This window comes from Mytilus trossulus, chromosome 9 (genome assembly GCF_036588685.1).
Source record: "Mytilus trossulus isolate FHL-02 chromosome 9, PNRI_Mtr1.1.1.hap1, whole genome shotgun sequence".
Lineage (NCBI taxonomy): Eukaryota > Metazoa > Mollusca > Bivalvia > Mytilida > Mytilidae > Mytilus > Mytilus trossulus.
This window is the reverse complement of record NC_086381.1, coordinates 23,999,848-24,013,643: the sequence shown is the minus strand read 5'-3', so window position 1 is coordinate 24,013,643 and position 13,796 is coordinate 23,999,848. Positions and strand designations below refer to the sequence as shown.

Genomic DNA, 13,796 nt, shown 5'->3' with positions numbered 1-13,796 from the left:
GTTCTTCGAATTATGCTTCAAGCCCTTGGCAATACTCTCTTTTAAAGGCTCTCTTTGCTATTAAGTTCACATTGTTTGAGGTTTCATTCAAAAACTCTACGAGTTATGTTTCTGATAGATGTATAATCAAGCGGCTCATAACTTTCTCCTTATGGTCTAAGTTACTTGAAGTCACATTTATACATCTACACTCTATCGTCTATTGCAGTTGCAGCGATAGATGCTCGAATGATATGAATTTAATTTCTTGATTGATATATGTATTTTATTTATTTTTTGAATACATATCTATCATAAGCATCTTGCCCGTAACGCCAATTTTTATATTTTATATTTGTATTTATTGTGTTTTTATTTTGTTATGTATATATATATTCAATATTTTTCATTTTTGATTTTCCATTGGATAATTATAATTTATTATTAGGTCTTTCCACTTTTCTGTGGAAAGACCTATTGTTTTTCTTCTGATTATTTTTTTTTTTTTTTTTCTTCCGCCTAATTTTCTTCTTGCGATAAACATTTGTTTCGCAATATGTCGCTTAAATATTTGGTATATGATATCGAACAGTTTATGCGCTTTTGAAATTTACCCTGCGTAAACGAATACTTTTCTTTGTAGGAGTTATCTCCCCAAACACTGTTTTTCTTGTTAGCGCAACTCCTTCGCAACCGTAAAATATTATGACAAATTTATTTTACAAAATTGCTCGTTATATCCTTCGCATGATTTGTCCTATTTTGACCGAAGTGATATGAACGCTCCATATGAGAGTTATTTCCCCTTATGCATTTGATATAAGTGAATTGCATTTCTAACTGGTAAACCATAATTGATAGAGACCTAGGATCTTTTGATTTGAGGTCCTTGGTCCAAAAAAATGAAAATTAGGTCAAGGTCAAAGGTCAAGGTCATTTTCTAATTTTTGAATTTGGCTCATTTTTACTCATTTCCAGAAACCATATAAGATATCGACAAATTATTTTTTCTAAATTGTTTGTTGCGACATGCCGTAACACGTAATTTTGATTGCAAGGTTACGTTGAATGTAAAAGGGAGTTTTCTCCCCTTTGGTATTTAAAAATACGCGTATGGTGATATAACTCATTAACTAAACATAATTAATACCTGTGGTCTTTTGATTTGAGGTTCTTGGTTAATGACCTTGAAATTGATCTCAAGGTCATAGCTTAATTTGACGTTCTAGATTTTGACCTTTGCTTTTACCTCATGTGTATACATGATAAAGCCATGAGACTTTTGGCAAACGGTATCAAACCATTTAACCTTGAAAAAACAACCGGAAGTGACCTTGTGTAAACCGGAAGTAGCTATTTATTGTTCTTTATTAATATAAAAGTATATAGAACAAGATATTTTTGGAATCAGTGTCAAGTAAATAGTCAAATATTATCGGAAATAGCGTTTTTCAAACCGGAAGTAAGAAATTATTTCCCTTATCTAAAAAAATATTGTTTAGAAACCATATATTTTTGGAATCAGCGTACAATAAGCTATCATTTGACGATTGAAATGACATTTGAAACCTATTTTTACACCTTTCATATTAAAATACATTGTTTTGGAGGAAAGACCTTCAATTGTTCTCTGAACAATTGGTTTTTAATTATTCTTATTATTCTTATTATTATTTTTATTATTATTATTATTATTTATTATTATTATTATTATTATTATTATTATTATTAGTAGTATTATTATTATTATTATTTTCTTAATTGAATTTACTTCATCAGTCGTTCTGGGTCTGTTTACATAACAGGTTTGATTTATACCACGGAGATGCTCCAAACATACATTTAATTTTAAATCAGCTGGGGGAAGGTCATTGTTCGTTCATATCTTAGAGGGAAAGAAACACAGCACACACATATCTGATATAGTTTATAAGATATCTTATGTAGCGTTTAAGATTTCCGATATATTCTGCAAGATATTTTATATTGTTTATAAGGTATCTTATATAATTAAAACTTATACGAAATTTTATAAAGTAATTTTACGAGATATCTTATGAATTATAAAAGGCATCTTTTAAAACATAAAAGATATCATGAAATCTTTATCTATTGTCCCTCTACCGTATTTAGATTTTTCCAGGTGAGAGAAAAAAACCAACTTTACAACTAAAATATAAGAACAAAGCCACGTAATTGAACTGGTGAATGTGTTTAACTATTTTTTTTGCCTTGAATAGTGGAAATATGCGTTTAAATAGTACTATCATACATAACTTATTTGAACTCTGTTTCATTTTCATACAGTGTTAGTAGGATGAAAAATTATCAAAAGTACCAGGATTATAATTTTATACGCCAGACGCGCGTTTCGTCTACATAAGACTCATCAGTGACGCTCAGATCAAAATAGTTAAAAAGCCAAACAAATACAAAGTTGAAGAGCATTGAGGACCCATAATTCCAAAAAGTTGTGCCAAATACGGCTAAGGTAATCTACTCCTGGGGTAAGAAAATCCTTAGTTTTTCGAATAATTCAAAGTTTTGTAAACAGAAAATTTATAAAAATTACCATATAATTGATATTCATGTCAACACCGAAGTGCTGACTTTTGGGCTGGTGATACCCTCGGGGTCGAAACGTCCACCAGCAGTGGCATCGACCCAGTGATAAAAAAGATAATTCATTTTTATTGGTCGTTTTTAAATTTGAAATATCCCGAATCATGATACTGCACATCACTTTTAAATTTAATACAGCTCTTTCTTGAAGAGTTTTCAAAATACAGTTAGGTTGGCGACAAGAAACATTGAAGGTATTTATAGATCTTAACATGACAGTAAAGTTGAGTTACACAAATAAGGAGATGTAGTATAGATAATTATACTGACCAGATGCACAAAAATAGCTAAGTACGGTCTGTTCTAAAGTATTATATAGATTGAGATCAGCTCCACAATCGACAAGAACCTTAAAAATGTCCTCAAATGAGCTGACTACTTCGTCACCATAGCCATCGTACTTCTCAACCAAAACGATCATTGGAGATTTCCCATCTTCATCAACCAAGTTTGCATTTATACCCTTTTCTACCAGTAGTTTTGTCAGGCAAAGATCATTTTCTGGAAACAAAATTATGAATATCTATAATCTTAACATTGAACTCCAAAACGTGTTTCTAAAATACACATGACAAAAAAAAAAATCGTAATTTTACATTTTAAATAAATCTGTTTTCCAAAAGAAATATTTTTCAAACTGGAGCGTTAGAGATTACAAGTGAAAATATTATTATTTATTCTAATCTTGTGATTCTAAATATCAATTATTTAATTGTGGATGTAAAGCGTTTTCTGATTGGCTGACGTTACCTTGTTTATCAACTGATATGTCTCTGTCTATTCGAAATTACATAACAATGTGGTGCACACTTTAAAGTAAGCCGCTATGCGGGTTATTCAGTGTGCACCACATTTTCTTAAATGAAGTACACTTTTATTTTTGAATCTTGTGTTTCTAAATATCAAAATCAAAACCATGAAAAAAGAAAAAAAAAGAAAAGAAAACAGTCAATGCATACTCATGCAGGAAGATCGTTAATCAATCTATATTTAATTTTTTATTTTCATTGCAATAAATAAACATTAATAATAATGGGACAACTTCAAGCCACAGTTTTAACCCTTTGAGCGTCAAGCTATTCATCTGGTGAGTGCATTATGATATTAGATGATTTGTTTATCACAATTCATTGAAAGAATTTACTCCATCTATACTATTGTCCAACTTGTAAAACCTTAGAAGATGAAAATCATTTTCCTCTCTACTGTCAAATTAATAATGTTTTACGCATTAAACATTTTATAGACATGCCAATAAATAATCCTTTGTTTCCAAATCTATCTGATACTAAAAAGCTAATAGTCCTACTAAATCCACACCAAATCGCCTGCACTGTAGCCGTCCCGCTAGACCACACGACCAACTTGGCTTCATTAAAATAAAGCTTTCGGTGGACGGGTGTTACCTTTCAACGTCGCACTACAGTACATGATTTATAAGGCATGGATATATATATACATATATAGAGCCCAGGTGGTCGTGTGGTCTAGCGGGACGTCTGCAGTGCAGGCGATTTGGTGTCACGATATCACAGTAGCATGGGTTCGAATCCCGGCGAGGGAAGAACCAAAAATTTGTGAAAGCAAATTTACAGATCTAACATTGTTGGGTTGATGTTTAGAAAAAAGTAAAAACACAAAAATACTGAACTCCGAGGAAAATTCAAAAAGGAAAATCCAAAATCATAAGGCAAAATCAAAAGTCCAAACACATCAAACGAATGGATAACAACTGTCATAGACGAGTTGTATATACATATATATATATATATGCATTATGTTCACAGCCATGTATCACCACCATTGATGGCGATCCGATGGATACATCTGTTGTAGAGTTGTCACTGACTCAGACGTACTTATACATATATATATATATCCGATGGATACATCTGTTGTAGAGTTGTCACTGACTCAGACGTACTTATAAATATAATTATTTTCTGTGACTGTATCTTACATTAATTTGTAGGTTCCTTTACTATAAATAATTAAGCTGATCTGTAACAATAACATCTTCATGCCTTATATATCATGTACTGTAGTACGCCGCTAGATTAAAACTGACGTGGAAAGGTAACACATGGCCAGCGAAAGCTGCATTTTAATGAAGCCAAGATGGTCGTGTGGTCTAGCGGGACGGCTACAGTGCAGGCGATTTGGTGTCACGATATCACAGTAGCATGGGTTCGAATCCCAGCGAGGGAAGAACCAAAAATTTGTGAAAGCAAATTTACAGGTCAAACATTGTTTGGTTGATGTTTAGACGAGTTGTATATATATATGTATATGTATATGTATATATATCATTTTTTTTTGTTTAGTATTAAATTTATATAAAGATCCATTTTGTTACATCTTGTGATTAATTTTATTTGGCAATCGCCAATGGCAGTCACCAGGGTTAAAGAACATCAGTTGTTCGACCTGTTAGTCAAATGCGTTTTGTATAAATATACTTTTTCACTTTTGTGGAAAATGTTGTGTGTGCTGTTTTTAGACCCTTCTTAAACGAAATTTGTTTGACATGCATACGTATAAAAAATGCGGTTTTTATCCAACGCAATCATAGGTTTGAACGGAGTTTTCAATTTAGACTCGTTTATATTTTTTGTTTGGGCATGTATCATATTTTCCCTCCGGTTTATATGATCCGTTCATCCTATATTGACTCTTAAAATTCAAGAGTTTATCTAAAAATGAGGGTACTTTTTATATGGCCTTCCAAATACCGTTTCGATCCCTAACATCACTGAAGAGACATTTATTGTCGAAATCCAGATCTGTCGTACTAAAGAAATATTGACATCGTATGTTTGTGGCACAACATCGTGGCCACAAGTTAACAATTTTTTTTTCTGTTTAGTATTAAATTTATATTAAGATCCATTTTGTTACATCTTGTGATCAATTTTATTTGGCAATCGCCAATGGCAGTCAGCAGGGTTAAAGCACATCAGTTGTTCTAATGCGTTTTGTTTAAATATACTTCTTCACGTTTTTGGTCTTTCGGAAAATGTTGTTTGTGCTGTATTAAGACCCTTCTACAACGAAATTTGTTTTACATGCACTTCTCTTGAACTGAATTTTAAAGTGCGTATTATTATGCGTTTACTTTTCTACTTTGGCTAGAGGTATAGGGGGAGGGTTGAGATCTCATAAACATGTTTAACCCCGCCGCAATTTTGCACCTGTCCCAAGTCAGGATCCTCTGGCCTTTGTTAGTCATGTATGATTTTTCCATTTTAGTTTGTTATGCATTATTCGGAGTTTAGTATGACGTCCATTATCACTGTACTAGTATACATATATTTTAGGGACCAGCTGAAGGACACCTACGGGTGCAGGAATTCTCGCTACATTGAAGACCTATTGGTGGCCTTCGGCTGTTGTCTGCTCTATGGTCGGGTTGTTGTCGCTTTGACACATTCACCGTTTCCTTTCTAAATTTTATTTACACGTATAAAAATTGCGGATTTTATCCAACGCAATCATAGGTTTGAACGTAGTTTTCAATTTAGACTCGTATATATGTGTGTGTTCAACACAGTTATTTCATCGTTGTTGTTGCCCTGTACCATGCATAGTCGCATTTGATATTCTTGCTTATGCTTATGCATTTGGGTATTTTTGGGAGCGAAAATAATGACGTCCGGATATTGTTTTCGTCATCGGACGGACTATTTAAAGTCAAAGACAAAACTTCCGTTTAGGGCTGTTTATAAATTTTATTAGTACTTGGGGGACACTCATGTTTTTCTGTATCCTTTGATCATGCGTATGCTATGAAGACAGTGTATTTGCTATTTACAATCAATTCCAAGTTTATCCATGTCGGACAATGATGTATAATTATAAAGAGTTTCTCTTTATAAAATATCAATGACTTCAGTGGATAGTGCGTACACTTGGAATTGGTAGTAAACAGCTAATACACTTTATTTTTAGTATATGTATGTTAATAGTATACTGAAAAACAGAAAACCAAAAAAGAGAGGGGCTAAACAATTGTCCTGTCACCACAGTTTACGCAGGCTAAGACTTCTGATAACTTGCCTAGTTTCGCCAGTCCAAAATTCTTTTTTGAAAAATTCCTTCTACAACAAATTATATACTTTATCACGCACTAAATGCGATGTTCGAGTACTATTTTAAATATAGGGACACTGTATGTAATGGTACCGTCAATTGATCATTAGTTCGTATTCCATTTCATTACCATATTTGTTTTGTTCATTGTTATAAATATGTAGTTTTACTTCTAATAACGAAGTAGTGTTTTGCATTTATTCATATTGTTTTTTGTTTTGTTCAAAGTATTTAAATTAAATATGTTTCCATTATTTTGTCTAAGTAATATTTTTATATTCCTCCTTGCTTTCCTCACGTCCGTAAACACTTATCTCCCTATTTTGGTAATATCTAAATATAAATTAGATCATCATTTGCCCGAGACTTCCCGACACCTTTGCAATGGTATTTTATCAAATAAATATCACGACGGTCGTCTTACACAATCTTAGCCAAAGAGTTTACCTGCAACTTCAAAGCCGTTATTTTATATTGTGTATCAATATTCTAATTAGATAGTAATAGTTCTGTACAATCAAATGACAATATAAAAATAAATAGTATTTATATAAACCTTTTTCGTAGTTTTCTAAGATTATATGAAGTCCAGACTTTCCTTTACGGTTTGTTGCATTTATATTTGCGGAAGCTTCTAAAAGGAGTGCTGAAGTCTTTAAATCTCGTGCTTTTAATGCAGACAGCAAAGGTATATCGTCTTCTGAGTGATTGTTAGGATCAGCACCATTTTCAAGTAACAGTTTTACCAACTGAGACGTTAATGATTGACAGTCGAAGTTGTATGAGTGAATTCTCTGTGCGGCCACCGTGGCAAGATACAGCACAGTAACTTCGTGCAATTTCAACCACAGTTTTGAGTTTCTACTTTCGAACAACCTTTTAACAACTTCAAGTAAATTCTCTTTTGCTAAAACATAAACCATGATTTGTCATCAAATCCGTCGACATTCAAAGAAAAAAACCCAACATTTTACTAGTATTTGGTGAAAAAGGATTGTTTTCGAAATAACGGTTAAGATATTCATATTTTCAAAACATTTGATGGCTAAGTTTTATTACATGTTTTCATATAAACAATTTTATTTTGTCCTTTAAGTTTTTTTTATAGCTGAAATTAACAAATTAACAACTATAGGTCACCGTTCGGCTTTCAACAATTATCAAAGCCCATACCGCACAGTCAGCTATAAAAGGCCTCAAAGTGTAAAACAATTCAAACAAGAAAACTAACGGCATTATTTATATATAAAAAAAACCGAAAAACAAATATGTTACACATAAACAAACGACAGCCACTGAGTTAAAGGATCCTGACTTGGAACAGGATTATTATGGTCACCAAATACAGATTGGCAATGAAACGTCATTTTAAAGTTCGTAACAAATTTTAAATAAACGAGAATAGAGCACTAAGTGTAGTGAATTATTACGTCAAATAATTTTCCAAATATTATAATTACCATGAACTATAAAGACTTCAGATATATGTAATCAAGGTAGAAATAACTACAAGGACAAAAAGTCGAAGGATTTTTAAAATCCTGTACATTTTGTCCTAACAAAATCAGTAGATGATAACGTTAAGGGTTTGATGAATATCTTGAGACTAAAATTCTTAAACTGTTTTGTAACAAAAATGTATAAATAAAACCGTTTGTTTTCCGGATAGAATATTTTTTTACATTTTTCATACATGCTAGTCTTGGCCTTTTAATGTCGTACGATTGCATATAGTTGCTTAAACCCGTTGCATTAGACTTTAGTGGATTCTTGTCTAATGTGCAACCATACATCATCTCCTTATTTTCATATTATTATAATTAGTTTTATTTATATCCGCTATTTATCTAATCAGAATTTTTTTTATTACTTACGATGTTTTAGACAAATGTGTAACGCTGTTTGGCCTGCTTTATTTAGGCCATATATTGAACCACTGTTTAATTTCAAAAGTACATCAATAGTTGCCAGGTATCCTTTCTCAGCAGCAATATGTAATGGCCCATTCCCCTCATTATCGGCTACACAACATGCTCCGTGTTTGATAAGGAATGCAGTTAAATCTGATATGTATCTATCTATTTCCTTAACACGTTCAAATTCTTGTCCATAGCATTCTCTGTGTGTCAATACTGATAACAAGATTGAATTTTCTACTGAATCAAATCTGTTCAAAGAGTTTTGGGTACCAACAAAGAACTGCAAAAATTCTAATCCACCATCTAACGCTAAAATGATTTTGAAGGAAATAAATAATTACCATGTTTAACTCAAATGATAATATATTACAAAGTACTTACATGTTTTCTTAATTTTTATATGGTAACAACGTGTTGGTTGGGAAGTTTAGCTGATCCTATATAAGAAATATTACAAACGGGAAAGCACATCTTAGTTTTACGGAGATGTTGTTTACCTTGCTCGTAATATTTTTGTGTTATTAGTAAATTAAAACCAAACTAAATATTATTGTTATGCGCGTATTTACCTATTTTTGCATTGTACAAGTTCGTTTTTTTCTCTGACCGAACGACTTATTTACACTACATTCATCTGATGCATGATGAGTACTGATTGAAATTTGAGTCTCGGTTACATGATGTTGTTGATGACCATGAATTAGCAGTTTGTAACTGCAATATTTCCTCTCAGATCTTTTTTTTCTCGTCATTTTGATGAGCATGTATTGACCTAATGAGTTAAGCCATACTCATACAGTTTCTCGTACTGTTACGCCACTGCCCTAAGTTATGGAAAAAAGTGGAAGGGGAAGTGAGTGTGTTGTTGTGCAAGTATTTTTTTTTACCCCGCCACATTCTGTATATATCTGCTTTAATCCATATTTGCTTTTCATTTATTGATTTGTACACAAATCAGGCAATTTGTCTTCTAGTTTGTATGCTTTTACTTTTGTTATGTTGTGACCGTTTACACCTAAATTAAAAGCGGACGACGTTGTCTCATTGTGAAGTTAAATGGGTAAGTAATGTAAAAGACTTTTGAATAATGAGTATTTGTGGTAAATTTCCAAAATTCAACATATAAGGAGAGAAAGAACGACAATCATCATTTGCTAATAATATTTTCTTTTCATTACTCATAATCTGCTCTTTATTAACAAAACATGTGTGCCGACACTTTGTCAGAATGTGTCAAACTATCAAGTCTCTGATTAAACGTCGCAATCATAAGTTGAAAAACAGTGTGAACGATATACCAAAGATTTTTTTCAGAGACAAAGAGGCCGTAAAATGTCTATCATCTCTTCATGATAAGTTTGTTGTTGTTCTATTCCTGCGGATAAAGTTTCAAATATTGTCTTTGTATGAAAATCGTATTACTACGAATGTCTCGTAAAAGAACTAGGTATAAAAGAGCACTCAGGTAATCCCACATACAAAGACATATTTCACAAAGATGAGATTTTAGCAAGTCATAAGTCCTTCATGGGTTCAATGGACATTACATTGAACACCAAATAGGAGGACTTTCCTTGTTTGTTTTGGATACCTAAGCTTCATTAAAATCGTAGAAATAATGGTATATTGCTTGCTCATTTTCATGTTCCACTAAATAATTGTCCATTAGATTGGCTAAAATTCTGTCCGCAGTGAAAGAGAGTCTTCAGAAATACTGTGAAACTGTTTACTTGGGGAGTGGTTTTAACCATATGTGGTTTCTTAAAAATTCTTAAGAACTTCTAGTTAATTGTAAATCTCGGTGCTTTTCTGAAATTAGTTTAATAAAAAATTTGGATTTTTCAACCCTATATACCACAATTGCCCATGTGAAATTGAAAAATCACCTGAAAGAAATAATCCACAATGCCTTCAACATAAAACTGGTAGCATACGCTATAAATTTGTTACTTTGGGATATCATGAGGCATATTTTGTTAATAGTGATAAACAAAAGGGTAAAACATGCTACACAGAAGAACAAGTGATCAGTATGCTGGAGTTTCTTTTTTACAATATATTTGTTGAGTTTGGAGGAAAATTTTTTCAACACATTGTCGGCATCCCTATGGGAACGAACTGTGCCGACTTTTTGTTTTATATGAAACGGAGTTCCTTCAGACACTTATCAAAAACAAGAGGATCAAAGAAGCCAGATTATTTAATTTCACTTTCAGATATATTGATGATTGATTGATTGTTGTTTGTTTAACGTCCAGTGGCCAATATTTTATGCATATTCAGGACGAGAACAACTTCACAATAAAAACCATAGATAGGTCTTGAAATAATAGAGGCCATCTGGGATGATGGTCGGGGAAATTTGGACTTCCACTGGAAAATGAGGGTATATTGGATAGGGTCATAAATTTTGCTTTGCAACCGGCCACTACGTACCCCTCAAAAGAGTTGTTGCAAGGGTTCTTAACGTGCAAAGAGCGTGGCACTCTCTTTACATGAGGCATCGGATTTAACGTCCCCATTCTGACCGAACGTGACTGCGAACGTGATATGTAACCGCACATTGATATACTGATGATGTTATTTCCAAAAACAATCCGAACTTTTCTGATTGGGTTCTATTAATATATCCCCCAGAACTAGAAATTGAAGAAACAACAGACACGGCTTCGTTCGTCTCATTTTTAAACTTATATCTCGAATTTGACTTACATAGTCATCTCAGTATCAGAATCCATGACAAACAAGACGATTTTAATTTTGAAATTATAAATTTCTCCCAACTTTGTAGCAATATACCAACTTCACCTGCATATGGGATATATATTTTCCGACTCATTCGATATTCAAGAGCTTGCAGCTCTTACTCAGACTATGTAAAACGTCATCAGTGTCTGAGCAGAAAATTGATGAACCAGGGGTATGTCAAAGAACGTCTCGTCTTTTATCTAAAAAAAAATCATCGGAAGGTACAAAGACCTTGTTGATAAATATTCGGTATCAACTTCACAAATAATACAGGTTGGTCTTGATGTATAGATTCTGCGTAATGACGTTGTTTATCATCTTACATTTTGTACATGTAGCAACGTGTTATATTGTTTTTTTCATTTGTCTTTGTTCTATTATTAATATTACTTTTACTGTTTGATTTTTTTGTGATATCCATTTAACGTGGCTCGGCACTTATAAATCCCGTCAATGTGTTTGTATTATCTTTCATTTTTTCTGGTATATTTTGCATATGCGACTTTTTGTGTTTCGTTTGTTCTTATAACATGACTCTGTACTATAAAAGATCATGTCAGTATGTTATTGTTCTATTATATGTCATTATTTTATATTTATATTATATTTTTAGAAAATACCTGGAACCACAAAAATCAAAAAAAATTAATTACGTAGTGGAATGAACCATTTGTGAAATCCTATACATTCTTTAGTCTTTTAAACTATTTTAAATCTCGGTCTATTTCTGAAATTAATTCTTTCATACTTTTGATTTTAAACCCTGTGTACTTACATTGTCCATGTGAAATTTTAGAGTTGATTGTATAAACATTGAACATTGAACGACAAACATATGTGACGTACATATTTTCAGACGTCAGACACGCGAAATTGTATCTTTTAACATTGTAACACGATGATGACTGTTGTGCCTATATTTTGACTCTTTTATTTATTATGTCTGTTTAGTTCACGCATCATTGTAAATATAACGGAATTTTATGAGACTGTCGTACAAAATGAGAGATTTAGCGCTATAAACCACCATTTTCTACATTTGAAAATGCTGTACCAGGTCAAAAATATGACAGTTGTCCAATCCTTTTTGCTTTTTTGTCATTTGATTTTGCCATGTGATTAGTGACTTTCCGATTAGATTTTCCCCTAAGTTCATTATTTTTGTGATTCTACTTTTTAGAAAAATTCCAAACTTTTGAATATTGCCTTTTTTTAATTTTTTTTTGCAAATTTTTGATAAATGAAAAAATATAAATTCCGTTACCATGTCAAATATCATTTGAAGAGTCCCCATTTTATTTGTTTTAGTACACCGATTTCATTTCCACCATAAAACACTCATTTTTTTCCAATTTTGTTTTTATAAAGTTTACATTTTTTTTAAGAATAAAATCCCATGGCTCGGAAACATAAAATTTAGACTTACAGATATAAACAAGTTACCAGAGATTCATAAAAATTGATGAAAAAATAAAACCTCATAACTATAGTAAAAATAAAATCTGAAATTTAATAAAAATATAAAAAGGAGCGTATGCCAATAGAAATAAACATTTCACAAAAGTTTCTTGCAAAATGTCTTAAAACTTGAAAACCGTAAAAACTCGGAAATGTAATATTTAAATTTATAGAAAATGAAAGGCAGCTGATAACGTCAATGGATATAACCTATTCGTCAAAGTTTCATAAAAATTGGTTAACATTTCGTAAGTTAAATGTCTGAAGACAGACGGAAGACAACGATCTACCAAATGCTTATAAGGTCACCACATACGAATAATAGTCGGAGAATAAGTGTCTGGGAAGGCAATAATTCAATAACTGAATGTATAGTTAAAATCAAAGATGGGTGAGCTTGCCTTTGGATTTTTGTTTGGTCTTAAAATGAAATCAATCAAACTTCTATTGGGTAAAGGATATGCTACTGCTTATTTTTTGAGAAATGGACAATTTGCAATTTTAAATCATTTTGTTTGTCAAAATATCTATACTAAAGTCGTCCTTAATAATGTGGTAATATTGATGAATATACCATGAAATAATGCAAGATATTTAACTTGAGAAGTTTCCATGATCTTAAGTCTTTGGGGATATTTCTTTGAAACAGTGGCTACTAAGTGATACGACATCACTACTTCTTAAGATATATTCAAGAACAAAGATTTTTGTCTAAGAGACGACACTTTATGAAATCTGCTTCTTACATTTATGAGTAAAAAAAAGGTTGACCATTAGTGTACAAAATGAAAACCCAATTCAATACCGACGGTGTGTTAAAATATCAATCCAAAATCCTCAATAAAACTGTACCGATAAAAAAAGTTCACCGCCATTTCGATATGACCTGTGTTGTAATGTTTTCACCCGTACGGTTATTCAAAGCTATTTATAAAGAGAAAGTTTCTTTCGAGACTTGAAACAAGGAATGTGGACCTATAA

The 13,796-nt window shown here is 32.1% G+C and overlaps 1 protein-coding gene across 1 annotated transcript in view; it reads right to left on the bottom strand.

Annotated features, from left to right (window-relative positions):
• Positions 1 to 13,796, bottom strand: part of LOC134684405 (uncharacterized) — a 99,931-nt gene that overhangs the window by 20,520 nt on the left and 65,615 nt on the right. The window contains exons 15-17 of the mRNA XM_063543689.1: positions 8,565 to 8,918; positions 7,247 to 7,597; positions 2,872 to 3,102 (exon numbers count right to left, since the gene is read on the bottom strand). Of these exons, the coding sequence (XP_063399759.1) occupies positions 2,872 to 3,102; positions 7,247 to 7,597; positions 8,565 to 8,918 (936 nt within the window). The remainder of the gene's footprint in view (positions 1 to 2,871; positions 3,103 to 7,246; positions 7,598 to 8,564; positions 8,919 to 13,796) is intronic.